The sequence below is a fragment of the Castor canadensis genome, chromosome 17 (assembly GCF_047511655.1).
Source record: "Castor canadensis chromosome 17, mCasCan1.hap1v2, whole genome shotgun sequence".
Classification (NCBI taxonomy): domain Eukaryota; kingdom Metazoa; phylum Chordata; class Mammalia; order Rodentia; family Castoridae; genus Castor; species Castor canadensis.
Window position 1 is genome coordinate 23,131,104 of NC_133402.1, and position 20,762 is coordinate 23,151,865.

General features: G+C 41.2%; 1 protein-coding gene across 2 annotated transcripts; it reads left to right on the forward strand.

Annotated features, from left to right (window-relative positions):
- The first annotated feature begins 8,427 nt into the window (after window positions 1-8,427).
- On the forward strand, window positions 8,428-20,432 carry Crym (crystallin mu). 2 transcript variants are annotated; one of them, XM_020156104.2, is made up of 8 exons: window positions 8,434-8,699; window positions 9,149-9,302; window positions 10,742-10,804; window positions 13,008-13,109; window positions 15,071-15,254; window positions 17,142-17,263; window positions 17,964-18,048; window positions 20,088-20,432. In XM_020156104.2, exons 1-8 carry the CDS (start codon window positions 8,530-8,532, stop codon window positions 20,150-20,152), a joined length of 945 nt encoding a protein of 314 aa, XP_020011693.2. In that variant the 5' UTR covers window positions 8,434-8,529; the 3' UTR covers window positions 20,153-20,432. The 2 variants fall into 2 exon arrangements, with proteins under 2 accessions (XP_073915898.1, XP_020011693.2); XM_074059797.1 differs by lacking the exons at window positions 17,964-18,048; window positions 20,088-20,432 and adding an exon at window positions 17,587-17,932 and having other exon boundaries at window positions 8,428-8,699.
- The last annotated feature ends 330 nt before the right edge of the window (window positions 20,433-20,762 follow it).

The window sequence follows — 20,762 nt, forward strand, 5'->3', positions numbered from 1 at the left end:
TCCTTAATAAGACAAAAGATATTTATAAAAATCTCACAGATAACGTCATTGTCAATGGTTAAAGACTGAAAGAAAATCCTCCTCAGATCAGAAACAAGGTAAGAATGCCTGGGCTCACCATATATATTCAATATTGTAGTAGAAGTCCTAGTCAGTGCAACTAAGCAAAAAATTTAAAAAGGAAGGGAAGGAAGGAGGAGAGAGAAAAAAGGAAGGTAGGAAGGGAAGAAAGGAGGAAGGAAGTATGAGGAAAAAAAGTTATCCAAAGTGTAAGGAATCAAAACGATCTCTATCTACATATGACACAAGATTATATATAGAAAATCCTAATGAACTTAAAACAGAAACTACTAGAGATAATAAATTCAGCAAAGTTGTACGAAGACAATATATAAGAAAACTTCCATTTCTATACATTAGCAAGGAGCAATCTTAAAAGTAAATTAAAACAATTTCACTTACAAAAGAATTGAAAAAGTAAAATCAATTTAACTAAGGAAGTATAAGACTTGTACACAGAAAATTACAAAGCAGTTAAAAGAAAGTAAAGAAGACATAAATAAAATGAAAAAGCATCCTCTGTTCAATGACTGAAAAACCTAGTTGGCTAAAACAGCAATATTCCTAAAACTGATCTTCAGAGTCAAGATTCCTCAACTGCCTTCTTTGCAGAGATGGGCAAGTGGGTCCTAAACTTCATATGGAATTATAAGAACAGTGAATAACTGATTTTGAAAAAGAATGAAGTTGAAGGTCTCATGCTTCCTGACTTCAACACTTTCTATAAAATAACAGTAATCAAAAATAGTATGATATTGACAAAAGAACACATAAATCAATGGAACAGAACTGACAATCTGGAAAAAAAATCTATGCATCTATGGTAAACTGACATTAAACAAGGGTGCCATGTTCATTCAATGAGGAAACAAATGGTGTTCAAACAAACTAAGTAGCCACATGCAAAATAATGAAGTTGGGTTCTCACCTCACACCATACACAGAACTTAAGCTAAATGGATCATCGACACAAACATAAGGGCAGAAATGACAAGCTCTTAGAATAAGCTGGGGGAATAAGCTGGGGACATAACTTAAGTGGTTAAGCACCTGTCTAGCAAGCATGGGGCCCTAGGTTCAAAACCCCAGTAACACACACACAGACACACACAAACACACACAAAGGATTACAACAGAATGAATTAGAATAGAAAACCCAGACCTAAACTCATGCAGCTACAGCTAACTGATTTTCAACAAAGGAGCCCAAAACACATGATGAAGAAAAAAGAGCCTCTTCAACAAATGTTGCTGGGAAAACTGAGTACCACATGTAGAAGACTGAAACTAGATCCCTGTCTTTCACCCTGTACCAAAATCAACTCAAAGTGGATCAAAGACCTTAATATAAAGACTGAAACTTTGAAGCAACTCCAGGAAGTAGTAGGAAATACACTGGAACATATAGGTGTAAGGAATGACTTCCTAAGTAGAACTCAAAAGGCTCAGCACCTAAGAGAAAGAATGAACAAATGGGACTGCATCAAACTAAAGAGTTCTGCACAGCAAAAGAAAATGTCACTAGACTCAAGAGATAGCACACAGAATGGGAGAAAATCTTTACCAGCTATTCATATGATAAGGGACTAATGTCCAGAATCTACCAGAACTCAAAAAGCTCAACCTCCAAAGAATCAACATCCCAGTGAAGAAATGGGCACATGAATTAAACAGGGAATTCTCAAGAAAAAAAAGGTACAAATGGCCAGTAAATACAGGAGGAAGTGTTCAACTTCCCTGACTAAAGGAGATGCAAATCAAAACTACACTTAGATTTCATCTCACCCCAGTCAGAACCGCCATATTCAAGGGCAATAACAACAAATGCTGGTGGGGATGTGATGAAACAGGAACCCTTATACACTGCTGGTGGAAATGAAAATTAATATAGCCATTATGGAAAGTGGTATGGAGATTCCTCAAAAAGCTAAAGATAGAACTGCCATATGATCCAGTGATACCATTCCTGGGCATCTACCCAAAGGAACATTAAGTCAGAATACAACAGAGATACCCGTACACCCATGTTCATTACAGCACTATTCACCAAAGCCAAGCTATGGAAACAACCCTGATGGCCTACAACTGATGAATGGGTCAAGAAAACATGGTATATAAACACCACAGAGTTTCACTCAGCTATAGGAATAATGACATGTGGAAAGTAAATGGATGCAATTGGAAGACATTATGTTAAGTGAAATAAGCCAGGCTCAGAAACACAAAGGCCACATGTTTTCTCTCATACATGGAAGATAGATCCAAAAGATAAACCTATACACAAAAATAAGCATGAGCATATACAAACTCAGATGTAGAGCATATTTGTGACAGGGGTAGTATTCTATGGAACTCAGGGAAAGTAAAAGAATGATACAGCATCAGTAATATTGCATTACATAAGATGTGAAGGTAGAGGATATAAGGATGTGTACTGAAAGCTGTTGAAAAACGGGGGATGAGAGGTAAAGCGGTAAGAGAGTAATGGAAGGGGTTGAATAGATCAAAGTAAAGTATACTCACAGCAGGGATACATTGAGAATCTCCTCTGAACATGGAGTTAAATATTAATAACTAAAGACAGGACTGTAGAACAGGCATGGGGTGGGGGTACTAGAGGGAGGGGAAGGATGAATGAAGGAGATTAAGGTGAGGGTTGATAGACTTCATATACGTATATCAAATAGAACAAAGAAACCTCTTGCAATTGCTTTAAGTGGGTGGGGAGAGGGCTAAGGGGGAGAGACGACAGGGAGTGATCTAACTAATGTACAGTATAAGCCTATTTGGAATTGTCAATATGAATCTCCCACCCCATATAATGAGTATATCCTAATATAAAATTTATAATAAAAAACTAGTACAACCAAAAAAAAGCCTCTCAGAAAAGAACATCAGAACTTGACAACTCATTATTAGATATAATACCAAAAGAATTTACAGATAAAACTGACTTCGCCAAAATTAAAAAAAAAAAAACTTAAGTAACTAGGACACTATCGATAAAAGGAAAGATAACACAAAAAGTGTAATAAAGTATTGACAAATCATGTAGTTGATAAGGGTTTCATATCCTTACAACCCAACAACAAAAAGATAACCCAATTAGGGGTAGGGACATTGCTCAAGTGGTATAGTGCCTACCTAACAAGCACAAGGCCCTGAGTTCAAATCTCAGAACCGCCAAAACATAACAGGCAAAAGGATTCAAATAGGACATTTCTGCAAAGAATTCTACAAATGGCCAATAAGTACATGAAAAGATGTTCATCATTAGTTATTGGACAAATAAAAAATTAAAAACAATGGGATCCCACACCACATTCTACTATATGGAAATAATACAAACAGAACAGAAAATTACAAGTGTAGGGAAGAATATGGAAAACTGGAACTCTCAGACACTGATGGCAGGAATGTAAAATGGCAGTCCATATTGGGAAACAGTTCTTCAAAGCTTTAAATGCAGAATTCCCACATGACCCTCTAATTCTACTCCTAGGTACATATACAAAATAGAAAACATTTTTCATGCAAAAGTATGTTTAGAAACGTTCATAGCCTCATCATTCATAACAGCCAAAAGGTAGAAACAACCCCAACTGATGAATGAGTATAGAAAATGTGGTACATCCATGCAATGGAGTATTACTTGGTCATATAAGTATAGAATGAGATACTGATACAACATTTGGAAACCTTGAAAACATTATGCTAAGTAAAAAAGTCAGATACAAAGAGACACATATTATATAATTCTATTTATGTGAAATGTCCAGGATCCACAAGTCCACAGACACAAAAAGCAGAACAGCAGTTGTCAGGGGTAGCAAGGAGTGGGCAAGGGAGTGGGACTGCTTAATGAGTACAGGGCTTGTTCTGGGAGTGATAAAAATGTCCTGGAGTTAGATAGTGGTAGTAATTGTAGAACACTGTGAATGTAGTAAAAGTCACTGAATTACATACTTCAAAAGGGTAAAATGATATAAAAATTATGCTAATTTAAATATGACTGCAACTTTTAAAAAGAAAAAGGTTCTAAGATAGACAAAATGTTATTTCTACATTATAGATGAAATACAGAAGTCATGTCATTTGTCTCAGGTCAGAATAGAACCAAAGTTGGCTAGAAACCCTTCCATTTAATCACTTAAGCCACTATCTGGAGTCATGGGTCATATGAAACAAAACAGGAGGTTAAGAAAGGAAGACCCTTTTTCCCTCACCCACACGTGCCTGTGATGAAAACCTATCACCTAGCTTCCCTGGAGGGTGTGGAGAGGAACCCAGCCTGTGCATGCAACATAAGGGCTGCACTACTGAGCTATAATCTCAGACTTGGTTTTTTGGATTTTTTTTGGGGGGAGAGGGTTGTTGTTTGCTGTTTGTTTTTTGAAACAGGGTTTTTGAGTGGAGTCCAGGCTGGCCTGGAACTTGTAATCTGCCACCTGAGTCCTGGGGTTATTTATGCCTGTAACAAAACTCTTGCAGAGAACTTCCTAAACTGCCTTTTGCTGTATACTGAAGCCCTTTGCAACACACCGTCTCCTATAAGGAATCTGTGACATAACCCTGTAAGAACCTGCTGTTTCAAGACAGATAAATCGGGTTCAAGACCAGCCAGGGCAAAAAGGTATCACGGTGTGGTGGTCAGCACCTGTGGTCCTGGCTACGCAGGAGGCATCACCCTGGCCTGGGCAAAAACGCAAGGCCCTATCTGAAAAACAGCTAAAGCAAAGCCATGGCTCAGTGGGCTATTGGACTGGCTCGAGTGGTAGAGCACCTTACTACCAAGCATGTTGCCCTGAGTTCAAATCCAGTACTGAAAAAAAAATTGGCCCAAGTGGCCTAGCAAGCGCGAGGCCCTGAAGTCAAACCTCAGGCCTACCAACAACAGCAAAACCACCTTAATGTGCTTCTCACTTCTGTATTAACAGCTTCCCCTTGCCTCGGTGTCCTTGGACTTACCTATGTTCTCCACAGCACGCACACCCCAAGGGGTCCGCTGCTTCTCCCAAATAAACTCAGGGTGCCTTACAGTCTCTCATTTAGGGTGACAAACCAAAAACAGCACAAAAACTAAAGTCAAAATTCAAACCTAAATCCCTTTTGGTTTTTTGTGTGGAGGGAGCACGTGTGGCTACCGGGACGACTGAGAGCAGCGACAGAGCAGGGGACAGCGGCAGGAGGAGGAAGGGCCGGGGCCTCACTCACCGCTCAGGCCTGGCAATGCCACCGCCTCCGCCGCCGCTGAGAGGCGCGCGAGGACCAGCGCTGCAGCTCCTCCAACGCCCGCCCCAAGCGCCCCGCTTGCAAAACCGCGGACAGAAGGAGCAGCGTGGAGGAGGAGCCGGCGGTGCGTGGAGAGGAACCCGGTGAGGAGCCGACGGGCACCGCCTCCCTCCCTCCCCTGCGCCTGCGCCCTGGAGTCCCAGCGCAGGTTTTCCAAATACTTCAGCGCTGGCTCCTCCAGGTGCTTCCTGCAGCGAGCTTCTTTTAGAATGACGGAGGAATGATATACTCACTTTGACTGCAATTCACTAGTCAAAATAAGTATTTTTAAAGTTTTTAAATAAAAAAATTGAAATAAGGAGCTATCTTGGAGCCTAAAGCAAAAGGGAAACAGTAATGCTGTTTTTATTTAAAATTTGATATTTTGTTCATCGTAGATTTCGTTTGCATTAATTTCTATTTCTAAATATTGCATTAAAATGTTTTAATATTTAACTTGAGAATTGAGTGTCTTGTCTCACCCCCAGGACAGCTCTGCCTGCTGTCACTTCGTGTAGTGGCCCCAGAAGTCTACAAGAGGTGCACGTGACGACCCCCGTCATCCCCAGGGTCTGTGGAGGGTTGGCCAGGAATTTCCAGGAGCTCAGACACAGAGTCCTACAAATCCGTAGCAGACAGCGGAGAAAGGAGAACTGTGCAGTTTCCAGGATACTGGCCCCTACTTTACTAGTGAGTTTATTAACATTCTTTCTGTTAAGTCATCACTACGTTAGTTAGTAGCTTCACTATTCTAATAATAAAAAATTAAAACCTCAATAATACCTAATAATACATATCCGGATACTAATTAATAATATCTATTTAAACCTACTTGCTTAAACGACAAAATTTGATCTCATTTATGCCTCACCACAACTCTGGGAGGTTGGGTCTAATGTTATCAATATCATCTGATTTTACAGTTGAGAAAACAAGATCACAGTGGTAAACTCTGTTGCCCAAGGTCATCTAGCATGAACATGTAAGAGAACCTGGATTCAAACCATACTGACACCAGAGCCCTTATTTGGAATCACTAAGAACAAACCTCCTAATTCTTTACCTGAAAATTAATTGGTGAGAATTTTAGCTAAAAAGCATTACAACTCCAATTTTAAAAACTCAATAGGCACAGTTGGGGTAATTACTCGTATAGTGTATACATCAATGAGGGAAACAATCATTTCTTAAACGTATATAACCAACCATTTCTGCTCTTTGTAAAACTAGTAGTGAAAGGAAGCACACTCCACAAAAATATGCTAACCCATAGCCCCAACCTTGTTTTAGGATGCCTGAACTTCAATAACCTCCTTCTCTCCTCTGGAGCATTTGGGGCACCAGGTATTTGTACTACAATCTGTGGGTGCCCTATCAGTTCATGCTGTAACAACAGCTCTTATTCGAGATTCTAGATTGTTGCTCTCCAATTGGCCACCAGCATTGGTGCTGATCACCACCCACTCTCCCTAGAACCAATGCTGCTACCACCAATCTGAGGAGAAAGAAGTCTGGTCTCCTATTTTATTAGGACTTCTTTCCAACAGCTGTCACCAGGTCTTACAATAAAACCAACCATCAAATTACCATCTAAAAATACAGAGGTTTCTCTCTCTCTCCTATATAAGAGGTTTCTTTATTATGTGGCTACTCTGTCCCAAACATTGTGTTAAATGTATTACATGTGATTTCTTGTTTCATTGATACATAATTTGATGTTACTCATCCATTGTCTTTTCTTAGGAAATGACAATTTCCTAAGAAATGTGTCAACCAAATTGTACTCACACCTTCCAAGGCTCCATGCTTGTTTATCCTGTCATCCTATACAGAGGTATAGGACCAATCTTTCTGAATTTTTAATCTCTTTGAGAATATAACTCTTTAGTCGCTTGACCCCAAAAAGCAGTTCCAGATTTTCTTCTGATGCTCCTAGACATCAGGCCCCTGTCTACTCACTGTTCCCAAGGACTGAACAATATTCCTTCCACCTCTGGACTTCACCTGACCTGAAATGTCCTCTTCCTCCCTCTCTGCCACTGTAGCCTCATGCTTAGGAGTATAATTGTGTTGTCTGACTCAAAAGAAAATCCCTACTTCCTGTTGACTGGCTGGATACCCTTGAACAACTCTTTTCCCTTCCCAGAGCCTGAAATGGACAGTAAAGCTAATACAACACCTACATACTCAGAGCTTGTCGTGAAATTAAGTGAGATAATACAGTAAAGGGCATTGTGCAGTACTGGTACAAAGTAAAGATCAATACACTACTGTTATCATTGTAATTATTGTTATAATTATATTTCAAGCCTTGGTTTCTTCTGCTCTTTCATGATACCCATTCCTAACCACTCCAGGCCATAATAATCTCTTTTCTTTCAATTACTCAAAGCGCTTTCCCAATCACTGTTTTAATGATTAGGGATTATCACTGTGATTAGTTTCCCTTCAGTGTACACGCAGTTGTCTTCTCTCAAGTACACGGAGAATTCCTTATTAAGGAAGAAAGAGGAAGGAGGAGGAGGAGACCCTGCATTTTGCCTCTTTGAGTGACCGAGGTCATTACACCTTGCTCTGAGAATTTCCCCCCTTTTAAAGTTGAATGTGATTCTGGTTAGTTAACCCGAGAGACGATTTTGCATTTAATGAACAGCCATGGATCTGGGGGTGGGAGTGGAAGTGGGAGATTGAAATTAGAGACTACAGATGGAGACAGAATTGAAAGGAAACTCTTTCATAACCCTTCGTCTCCTTTCATCTAAGAACTGCTAGAAGTCGGTAATAACTTAGAAGCTAAAGAAGCCTTGCCATCGTGTGCCCCACGTCCTTTGTCTTCTTTCCCAAGACAACAGCCAACAGAGGAGTTGGTGGGGATGAGCGAAGGTTGGGGTACCTCTACTCGCACGACTTGCCAGGGACTGTGACTACAATTAATTACAGGAACTAAGAAAGCAGACTCAAGAGTTTTAACGCTGGGTGTGCGGTCTCGGTTCCTATCTTACGGACTAGCTCTCTGAACATCCTGCGCCTCGCCCACCCTATGGGTTGGGGGTGGGTGGAGGGGCGGAGACAAGCTTGGGGGCGGGGCGAGGCGGTGACCAGCCCGAGGCACAGCAGCGGGTGGCGAGCTCATTTCGGGAGCAGCGCAGCGAACGCAGGTTGCGGTGTGGGGCTGAGGTTAGAAGGCAGGCGGGCGAGATGAGCCGGGCGCCCGCGTTCCTGAGCGCCGCAGAGGTGCAGAGCCACCTGCGCAGCTCCAGCCTCCTCATCCCGCCCTTGGAGGTGGCTCTGGCCAATTTCTCCAGCGGCCCCGACGGAGGGGTCATGCAGCCCGTGCGCACCGTGGTGCCGGTGGCCAAGCACAGAGGGTAAGAGAGAAAGGCTGGGGGCAGGGCTAGGGGAAACTGGAAAAAAGGACGAGGAGAGAGCGTGGGAAAAGGGAAAAGAGAGCTTGTTTAATTTGCTAATAACAGCTGTCACTTAATATGTGCTACCGACCATGCCAAGTGGGACCTAGTTTAATTCAACACACTCTCCTTGGTAAGGTACTATTGATGTCACCATTTACTGGTAGGAAACTGAGATTCAGAGAGGTTAAGTAATTTACTCAAGCTTACACAGCTAATATGTGGCAGAGCTAGGATGGTTTTCGGGTCCAAAGCCAGGCCCTTGAACATGGCATGCGTCCTGCCTAAGGGAAAGAAAGAGCAATGGGGTACCAGGAAAGTGTGGGGTGGGGGACAGTGATGGAGGAAGCATAAAGGAAGGCGTCTGAAAACTTCGTAGAAGGTTGAGACAGCTTTCTTTTTCCTTGTAGCTTCCTGGGGGTGATGCCCGTGTACAGTGCAGCAGAGGATGCTCTGACCACCAAATTGGTCACCTTCTACGAAGGCCACAGCATCACCTCTAGCGTACCCTCACACCAGGCTACCGTGCTTCTCTTCGAGCCCAACAGTGGCTCCCTGCTGGCGGTGAGCCCCTCCCTATAGTGGGGTAGACCAAGTCCTTGAAGGCAGAGCTAGACTCAGAAGTTAGTGCTCCATAAATGGGAGGAGTTTTGATTATGACAAGTGACCTCTACATGTGACTGGAGCCTAGTGACAGTGAAGGTTGTTATCTGTGACAGTGTGTCTATTTCGAGGACTGACTGAGGATGCAAAACCTAGCATCAAACCCACTGTGGCTTCAGGTGTGACCATGTGGAAAGAATAATCTCTTTATTCTTATCTATGTTCTTGTCACACATGAGATACTGTGAATACATAGCTTGGACTACCCTGTAGTTGAAGAAAACATTTGAGAAAGCATTTATTTGCTGAATGCCTATCAACATGGAACAGAACATGTGAGAATCTTTCCTGAGGAATACACAGTTAACTGTTTACATGTCTAATCATAGTATCAAAAAAGTATCAGTAGCTCACATTTATTGAGCACTTTTTATGTCAGTCAAGGTTTATAACACTTCATATGTGTTAACCCTCAAAATACTTAAAACCACCCATGCAGTGGGTCATATTATTTCCCCACTTTACAGAGGAGGAAGCTGAATCATAGAGCAACTCTGTCCAACTTACTCAGGTCTATGTAACTAATAAGTAGCATAACTGGACTTCAGACCTCTTCACTCTAAGTCTGTGACCTCTCCTATCTTAAGACTGTGCTCTACTGCCCTATTGCTTTTTCTGGAAGTACTGGGGTTTGAACTCAGGGTCTCATGTCTGCTAGGCAGGTGCTCTATCAATTGAGCCACATCCCTAGCCCCGTTTTTCTTTAGTTATTTTTGGGATAGGGACTCAAGTTTTTGCCCAGGGCTAGTCTCAGACCACAGTCCTCCTATCTATGCCTCCTGGGTAGCTAGGATTACAGACTTGTGCCCCACATCCCACATCTGGCCCAGGCTGGCCTTGAACCATGATCTTCCTGATCTGTGCCTCCCCAGTAGCTGGGATTATAGGCATGAGCTACCATGCCCAGTTCTGTTACCTTTTAAAACTGCCGTTTCTTAAGCACTGATCTGCCAGGCAGAAGAAATTGATCACATTGAATTCTGACAAATCCCTCCGTGACTGTGGTGCTGACATTCATAGTTCTTTAGTGTCCTCTGAGCTGGCACATCTTGCTGTGTGCCAGATGTTTTCATTTATGCCAGTGCACTTAATCCTCCCAGTAACCATCTAAACCACTGGCACTGTCTTTGCTTTTACAGGTGAGGAAACCAATACTTAGAGATGAAAACATTCAAAGTTGTATAGCTTATAAGTGGAGGAATTGGATCCAAGTTTGACACCAAGACCCCACTGTCTGTTGGATACTCTAAAACTTCCTAGGGCTACTCATTTAGAACTGCTCCTCTGAGTTTAAATAGTAGATGTGGTACACCTTGCTCACTGTCTCTCCTTCTTTCAAGGTCATGGATGGAAATGTCATAACTGCAAAAAGAACAGCTGCAGTGTCTGCCATTGCCACCAAGGTAAGATTAGTGACTGGCTGTGCTGAAGGCAAGCTGGTGGTTGGAGCTGGGTATGAGATGGAAAGACACCAATCTCTCTCTTGAGAGAGTAAGGGAGAATGAGAAACATTTTGGTATTGCTTTGGACATAGCTGGAATCCCAAATGCCAAATGTGAGATACAGGTGGAGCACAGGGATTTTCACAATTATTAGTTACCATTTTTTGTGTGTGACCTGATTCCTAGTACCTCACATACATAAGTCCCAATCTTCCCATCAACCTTGCAAAGATCTGGTTGTATCTATTTGCCAGGAAGAAGGATTGTGGTTTAGAGAGGTTATGTGAGTTACCCAACATCACACAGTTAAGAAATGACAAAGCAACTCCCAAGACTGCATTCTTGGCCTTGTACCACATTAGTCCTAGAAAGACAGTATAAGTTGTCCCATAGGCAAGAGCCAATACTGCACAAGAAGCAGAGGGTGAACAGAACAAATTAAGCCATGCTGATGTATTCATTCAGCACCATTGACAGAATTACTTCCTGTGTCAGGCACTGTTCTAACTGCTGGAGATGCAGTAGCAAGCAAAACAAAGTGGCACACATGGGTGGAAAACAAGAAATATTAAGAGTAAAGCATGGAGTAAGATTTGATTTAAAAAAATAGACAACAAAGATGCCTTTTTAGGTATTACATAATAATTGTTAATTAACAAATAACAAATATTAACAAATATTAATTATTGAATAATAATACTGTTATTTATGCAATAATTAATATTTTTAATCAATAAACGATTTATAGTGTGTTTTGAGTTTGCTAAAAAAATAAACCAACCACAAACCCACAGAGTATGTTAAGAAATTGAAACTAAAGCAGACTCAAGAGTATTAGAATAGGGTGATATTTATATTATTTTATTTATTTGAGACAGGGTCTTGCTATGTTACCCAAGCTGGTCTTGAACTCCTGAGCTCAAGTGATCCTCCTGCCTCAGCCTCCCAGTACCTGGGACTACAAGTGTACTCAGCTAAGGGAGTGGCACTTTAAATTATCCAGGGAGGACCACACTGAAAGGATGACATTTGAATAAAGACTGCAAGTAGTGAGTAAGGGAAATTTGCAAAAGTGTGCAGGAGCACTCCTGGCAGGAGCAGCAAGTGACAGGAGTGGTGATGTTTCTAAGCAATGTTGAGACATCCCACAAGAAAAACAGTATTTTTAGAGTTTAGAGTTGAAAAGGAGGCTTAGGAAATGGGGTGTCTGTTGGAGTTTGAAGCCTTTCATGTAAAATGGAAATGAGCATAAAGGAAATGTGGTGGTCTAGGGGAGGGTTAGAATAGCCAAGACCAGGTATTCAGATTGTATGTTGAGGATTTCTGAATATATGATGGAGAGGAAGGCTGTAAGGATTAATTTCAGGTATTAAAATTATTAGTTGCTGTTTAATGTGCATGATCCTATTCCAAATACCTCAAATGCATAATTCCCAGTCTTCCTATCAACCTTGCAAAGAAGATGTGAGTATCTCCATTTGCTGGGAAGAGGGACTGTGACTCAGAGGGATTATGTGCTAATGATATATGAAAGGAATATGGTATAGTTCTCACCTCAATTAACTGGTTCTTAATTATGTCCAGAGCCAACCCAGATCAAAATAGTCAAGAGACTTCTTGAGGTATGCTTGCTACTGATTTAAGAACAGAATGAGTCTTATAATGCTGCGTGATATTTATAAGAGACTTTGGTCTTTGTCAAAATAATTTCCCACCTGTTGTCTGAACTTGAGAGTTTCTGTGAGGAAGGTAGAGCCAGTATTACTGGCCTCGTTTTACACAGAATGAATTGGTGACTAGGGTGTCCTGAAGTTATACAACAAGGTGCCTATGGGTTTTTCTGAGGCTGCATGGTGTTCCTCAATCTCCACAGCTGTAAAATGTGAATAACAATAGGAGACTCCAGCTCACAGAGTTCTTGTCCAGACTAATTGAGATCATGAGGGTAAACACTGGCATGTATTAGTTGCTCAATGAAGTCACCATCCCTCCTTCCCCACCCTAGTGGGGAAGTTGCAACAAAATTACTTCTCCTTGATTGCTTACCAGGCTCTTGAGGGAGCTGAAGAAGGGACAGAAGACACCTAATACTTAAACCATATTTGCTTTCGTCTGACTGCCGTTGTCTCACTTTACCTTTTCCACCCTCATTTCTCTCAAATAGTTTTTGAAACCCCCCACTAGTGATGTGTTGTGCATCCTTGGGGCTGGGGTCCAGGCCTACAGCCATTATGAGATCTTCATGGAACAATTCTCCTTTAAGGAGGTAAGTTTGGGGGAGGGGATTAGGAGGAGGGAAGAGGAAAAGGACATAGCCAGTGACTTCTACTTATATTCCTTCACTGAAGCATGGGTTTTTCTGAAATAGTTTTGTTGACCAATCTTTACTGTAGTGACTTCCCTTAAAGTCCTGAAGTAGGTGATGGAGGTGAAGTATCAAAGGAAGTTCTGATCACCCTTTTCAGTTTCTGAGTTCACACAGCCTGAGGATATCATGAGCTATTCAGTTAGTTAAAAAGTCTGTTACACCTATTGTATGTGAAATGTCCTTTTAGCCCCTCGCTATGCTTCTCTTAGGAGAATCCAAGAGTCTTCAGGGCTGTGGAGCCAGAGACTGCGGGGTAAGGAGTCCTCATCATCTGCCTACTGCAGGCTACATCTCGGCACACTTTTTCCTTGCTGTGGCTCATGCTTCCTAGGAATTTTTATACTATTTTTATTCTGTTTTATGGATGCATATGAGAAGAATGGAACATTTAAAGTATAATTTTTATGATAAAAATATCTCTGTTTTAGGAAATATAGACCATAAGGAAGAAAATAAATGAAAAATATCCATTTATTTCTTTTCAAAGATAAGCAGATAATGTCCAATTTTCTCTCATCTTTTTTTTTTTTTTTGGCTCTACTGGGGTTTGAACTCCAGGCCTCATGCTTGCTAGGCAGGTGCTCTACTACTTGAGCTCAGACATGCCTCTAGCCCTTTTTACTGTGGTTATTTTGGAAACACTCTCTTGCTTTTTGCCTAGTCCTGCTTAGACCATGGTCATCCTATTTTAAACTTTCCTCATCAATGGGAGGACAGGTATGTACCACCATGCCCAGTTTTTTTCTGTTGACATGGGGGTCTCTCAGACTTCCCCTATCCCCAGGCTGGCCTCAAACAGGTATCCTCTCAAACTCAACCTCCCAAGTAGCTAGGATGGCACCCAGCTCTCTCCACAGTATTTTATAACAGTTTAAATATATTAGATTTGCATAGATGTATATCCTGTCTTTTCATTGAATGTTCTAACATCATCACTTTTCCAGATAATCTAATTTTTGCATGATATTTGCATAACTTTCTATCAAGAAGCATGACATGGTTAGCCATTTACTTACAACTGGGTATAATGGACTGTTTTCACCTTGGCTAATGAACTTTCTCATACATAAAATTTATTTCTATTATATTATATTTCCTTATGAGAGATTTTTTAGCTTATTTTCAGTTGAAGGATGACACCCCTGACCTGTTGAAACCTGTTAACAAGCTAACAAGTCCTCAGCTCCCAGTGCCTCCACTGACCATGCCCCAACCCCATTCTACCACCTTCTAAAATTCCTACTGTAGCTCCTTTTTCATCAACCACACCATTCATCCAAAACCGTTTTGATCTTTAATCCTTACATACCCATCAGAGATCAAGTTATTCCATGACATGCATTTCCATAAATAATCCTTTTTATGAATCACACCCACCACAACTCCTTTACAGGGTCTCAAACATGCAGTGTGACCTTCACACTGACTTTGCCCAGTTATCATTGCCATCTTTCAGACATGGAAACTAAGACAGAATGAGGTAATATCACTTCAGGACCAATATGTGACAAAGCAAAGATTGATATTTCAAGCCTGCCTGGCTCCAGAATTTGCTCCTCCAAACAATTCAGCATTATAGTAACTGTTACACCACCAACACTGAGTCCAAGCCTAAAACTGGAAATTTTCTACCCTTCTTTAAAGGAGGAAATTTGTAGGGAAAGCTCATTTTCAATTATCTGACAGGATATCTATTCATATTAATGTTGTACCCTTGATCAAGTGCCTTTGATGTAATGATTTAGACAACCACGGTCCCTATCCCAGAATGGTTCAACTTGCCTTTGGCACCCCGGGGCTTGGTGTAACATAAGCTGTTGAAAAGTGGCACCAGTATCCCTCTTGTTACCCCAATGAAGGTGAGAATATGGAACCGCACCAAAGAAAATGCAGAGAAGTTTGCAAACACTGTGCAAGGAGAGGTACGGGTCTGTTCATCGGTGCAGGAGGCTGTGACAGGTGCTGATGTGATCATCACAGTTACCATGGCGACAGAGCCTATCTTGTTTGGTGAATGGGTGAAGCCTGGGGCTCACATCAATGGTAAGTAGAGAGGCTCCATGAGCTGTGGGTAGGTAGTAGCCAGATTCCTCCCTAGACTGCACCCTGAGGCTGCATCTGCAGAGCTGTTTCCTTCATTATTTATATAGAATGCCTGAGCTTTGTAAGGGCCTCAGAAATGTGTGAGTCTGAAAAATGATATACCAGAATATGAACGGGAAATTGCAAACCTGAAACTGACAAATATTTCACTAATTTATGCTTTATAAAATGTAATATTACCACAAATCAACAGCTTTTTCATTCTTAAATATGAAGAAATTTAAATCCCAAAGTCTAAGTGAATCATTTGTTTGTAACACTTAAAACTATAAAACTTTTCCAAATAATTACAGTACTAAAGACATTTAATGTGACATGTAGATGCTTTTTATTATGTTTGGTAGGATGGAGGGAGGAGAGAAGGATACTAGGAGCCACTGAAGATCTTTAAATTATCCTAGAGTTTATAGCAAGAGCTGCTCTATAACAAATACTATTGCAGGTGCTGTTCTAAATTCTTTATATGCATTATGTCATTTAGTACTTACAACAACCTTATAAAGTAGGAACTATAATTATTATGACCCCCACTTTATAAGTGGATGAACTAAGGCATGGAGAGATGAACAGACTACTCTGTCTTGGTGACAGAGCTGGGGTTTGAACTGAGGCAGTTTATACTAAGAACCAAAGCTCTTAAACAATACTTGATGTTATCTTACAATAAGAAGATTGGCTTCTTAGCAAGCATGAGGCCCTGAATTCAAACCCTAGTACTGCCAGATGGACATTTTTACACTTTGGAAACCAGAGTGAAAGAAACAAATTGAGAAAACTGGATGGCGATGCAAGGAGGCATAAATGCTGCCTTATATTTGGATAAGATTCTATAGCATTTTCAAAGACTAGCTGCCCAGGGATGAATACAGCCAGCAGATGTGTTTTTTTTGGACCATAGATAAATCAAGAAATAACAGATGCAAATAAATTTCCTTCTTCTCTTTAAGGGGGGCGCACATCTAATGAACGTAGATGTGCATTCACACAGGACAGCAATTAGCTATCGCTGAATAATGACTTCCCTTGAGAAGGATGTACTCTCTTCTGGGTACCCAGGTCTCTACTATTTCCAAACCAATTCTTTGTCAGATTGGCTTCTTTTGATTGCCTGCCTGGCTCTGCTGGCATTTGGTTGAGACCTCTATTATTCTATATCCCTGTGGCAGGAGGCATCATGTGCTGGATTCATTGTTCTGGTTCTGGGCTCTGCAGAGCCCAGGAAGGTTCTTCAGGGCCAGGAAGGAGCCAGTTTTATTTTGTTTTGTTTCACTTGAGGCTTCTCTATGACCTTGACATTGGATTCTTTTGCCATCAATTAAAAGCATGTAGGGGTGAGCAGTGGGAATGATTGTCTAGCAAGAAGACACACAGAAAGGAGGGTGGGATATGAGTAAGCGCCAAGTGATATCTCTGTCTAAGATTTCTGTAAGGACATCATCCCTCCCAACAAGCAGAAGAGGCACTTAAGTGAAAGCCATGGTGCTGTTTCAGACCCAGATTCACCAATGAGCACATAACCTTAGCAGGACCTCTGCTCACAGCCTCAATTTGTGCATTGATAAATGGGAATCAGACATTGAAGTGTAATGTGAGGACTATAAATAGTACATAGAACATCCCACAGACAGTAGGTATCCAGTAAATAAATGTTAAGTGGCCTCAAAACCTTAAACTTGAGGTGGGATATAAAAGGGAAGGGAAAGATGGCAGGTATTATTTTTAATAACTATTCAGTCTTACCTGCTGGGAGGGGCTTGACCTAGAGAATGAGGCAGTACTCCGAATCTGAATTATTCTGAGCTGAGGGCTTGTTTTGCTATCTCATAGCCATTGGAGCCAGCAGACCCGACTGGCGAGAACTGGATGATGAGCTCATGAAGCAAGCAGTGCTGTATGTGGATTCTAAGGAGGCTGCCTTGAAGGAGTCAGGAGATGTCCTGTTGTCAGAGGTGAGCCTCCTGTCATCCATCAGAGCTGCTGCTTGACTGGCCTGACCTGGGCTCCAGGGTTCCATTAACTTCCCCAGCAGTTTGGCTTCCTATAGACTTTGGTCACTTCTTCTGCTAGTGGGGAAGAAGCTCTTAGGATCTTGCAACCCTTTTTAATTCCATTCCAGAATAATATGGCCATTATGCTGATGACATCTGTTTTCCTGTTGCCTCTGCTAGGAGGGAGAAGCTTGAGGGAGTTTTACACTGGGTTGTCCTTTAAAGGCAGGGGGATTGGGAAATAGCAGCCAATTGCAGCCTGGAAACTGTTCCTATTTGGCCAGCACAAGAAGACTATGATTGGCTACCTTCTGGCTACCTTTTTTCCTTCTAATCAGAGTATGGAAGCAAGCAAGAAGGGGGTGAGTACAAAAGTGCATGTTCAGATAACAACATGCCTTTTTCTTCACTGCCACAGGGACTTGGCAGGCCAGCCCCCTAGACATAAACTCAGATCTCTGTGTTCATGGTACCCAAAAGGTAGATGCTACCCAAAAAGAATTGCCATGGGCAGAATCCTCTCTGATATTATCAAATATCTCTGATATCTTTTTATCAAGTCTATCTATTTTCCATTTCAGGGTTATCCTGTGCTGGCTTCAGAAGCCAAACCTGAGCAAATTTCAGCTTCACTTCTGGTCAGTGTGTGTTTGTTTTACAGGCTGAAATCTTTGCTGAGCTGGGAGAAGTGGTGAAGGGGGTAAAACCAGCACACTGTGAAAAGACCACTGTGTTCAAGTCTTTGGGTAAGAACCATTGCTCCCTGGGTACAAATCCATTCAGCACACAAGGCAGGTTTACCAAATGGTAGAAAGAGGAATGAATGAGTCACAAAGCTGTATAGATAAGTCATTGTGAAATCATTGTGAAGTCCATCATTCAGATCAATCATTTACATCTTTTCAGGTAATGGTTAAGCCCATGCACTCTGAAACTGGGCAATCCTGGAGTCCCTTCTCTGTCATGCACTGGTGCCTGGACAAGTGACCTGACCTCTCTAAGTCACAGTGTCTTCACCACTGTTATTTTTGAGTTGTGAGAATTGAATGAGTTGTGCATGGAAAATGACTTGCACACAAGTGTCTTCAGTAAGTTACTTAGTCTTAGATCTAAATGCATTCAGAAGATATCCTTCAAAGTTGGGGGTAGGACACAGGGGATAAGCTGTTAAAAGAAAGTGAACTTAAGGGAAATGACAGACCCACCCTGAAAGAGATTCAGATGGGAAGTACAGCCTGAGACCTCTTTATTCCCTCCTTTCCTGCCCTCTCACTTGCTCCTTGGAGGATAGCTTTCATGGCTAGCCCCAAACTACCTGGATCAATAGTGATGGAAGCCAGCAAAGTATGGTCTCCCAGTGGTCAGTCTGACCATTGACTCAGCTCTGACTCAGCTCTCCCACTTTACCAGATTTAAAGAAACAGAAGTACATGAGAACAGAGCTGATATTCAGCTAATAAAGCCTACAATATCTAAATACTCCCAAACTGGTTGGTAAATACTTGATATCCTGAGTCCCTCATGACCTTCTATACTTCTTTATGATCAAGGAGCAAAAGTTTTAATGTTTGGCAGAGTATTAAGAGTGCTCTGGCTGCCCAACATCTGTGCCTTTGGTTAGTATCCTGGCCAACTGTTAAATATTTTTAAATCTCTTATGCACCAGAACACAGACAAATGCAGTATAAACTTTATCCAGAGCCTGGTTCAATGACATCCCACTGATTCACTTGTGTCTGGAAGCTTCAGAGTTCATAGCAGACCAGAGACCATCCAGCCTCCCAATGGAGACAAGATGCTGTAGAGACTGCTCCTTTGAGCAATTTTTGTTTTCTCACAATTGGATGTACCAGTTAGCTTACTGGCACATCCTTTATCTGACAGATGCATCCTTAGTACATAAATGTATCTATGTTGGGTACAAAGGTTAAAGTATGTATCTAAAATTACAGGTTGAATATTTCTTATCTGAAATAGTTGGAACTAGTTTTAGACTTGGAGGGTTGTTTATTTTGTTTTGTTTTTTGGAATATTTGCATAGACTTGACTGGTTGAGCACACCTAATCTGAAAATCCAAAATCTAAAATGATCCAAAATTGAAAACTTTTTTGAGTACCCCTGTGATCCTCTAAAAAAGTCAGATTTTAGAGAACATTTTGGGTTTCAGATTTCTGAATCAGGGGTGCTCAACTTGTACAAGACAAAGGAGAGATGCTAAAGATACAGGATTTGAGGTAGACCAGTGTCAGCAAACTATAGTTTGGGAGCCAAACCTAGCCAACCACCTCTTTTCAAATGATTGGGGGAGAGGGGTGGGGAAGGAGAATAAAAGGATAATCTTTAACAACACTTGACAATGACCTGAAATTAAAACTTTAGTGCCAATAAATAAAATTTTATTGAAACATAGGTAGGTTTATTCATTTACCTGTCACCTATGGCTGCTTTTCCACTGTTAGGGCAGAGTTGAGTAATTGTGACAGAGACCATATGGCCCACAAAACCTAAACTACTATTTGATTCTTCAAAGGTCAGTTTTTTGACCCTTGAACTAAATCTTAAGGGATATAAAACCTGGGCATTTCTTGCTTAGTATCATATTTCATGCCTTGACCTGCTCATTGTAGACCAGCCAGGCCTGATTCCACCTCTTCATAGCAATCCTTGTTATCCTGACGGGCATCAGAAACATGCACAGTGTATCAAAAAACCACCAGTCACAGGGCCTATGTTTCTGGAAAAATTGTTCCCACCAAAGGCAAACCAAATTTATGTCCATTCTAGGAATGGCAGTGGAAGACATGGTTGCAGCCAAACTTGTATATGATTCCTGGTCATCTGGCAAATGAGACAAAGCAGCTTTGTGTTGAGATGGATATCACAGCTCAAGGGATGCATAATTTGTCTCCTAATCCCTATACCAAACTAGGGAGCTCTGTGCCCCAGTGAACTATAGTTTTGTGCTTATCATGTATTACCTTAAATACTGAGCTTCCCATTCATGATTGTAATTGGAAAACAAAACTAGGTAACCATTTCTTCTGTTATAGCAGGTGATACTGCCATTCCCTTTCCTTGTATTTCACTAACTTCATATTTCCCTGAAATAAAGCATTTTCCAGTTCTGCAGTGTTTGTTTGGATAACTTCTGTTCCTTGTGGCAAAGAAATGAAGGGGATCATGTGCTTCCATTCATTCCCCAGAGGAAGTCTAAGGACTATAATAAAAATTTTCCTATTTTTAATTGTAATACAACTCACCATATATCTCAATACTTTTCATTCTTTTCTTTGCTACATCCCCAGCATAACTCACTATTTTAAAGTGTACAATTCAATGGTTTTTAATATATTCCAGAACATTTCCATCATCCTAAAAGAAACTTGGTGGCCATTAGTGAAACTACCCATTTTGCCCTCTTCTCTGCCCCTGGAAACCACTAGCCTACTTTCCACATCA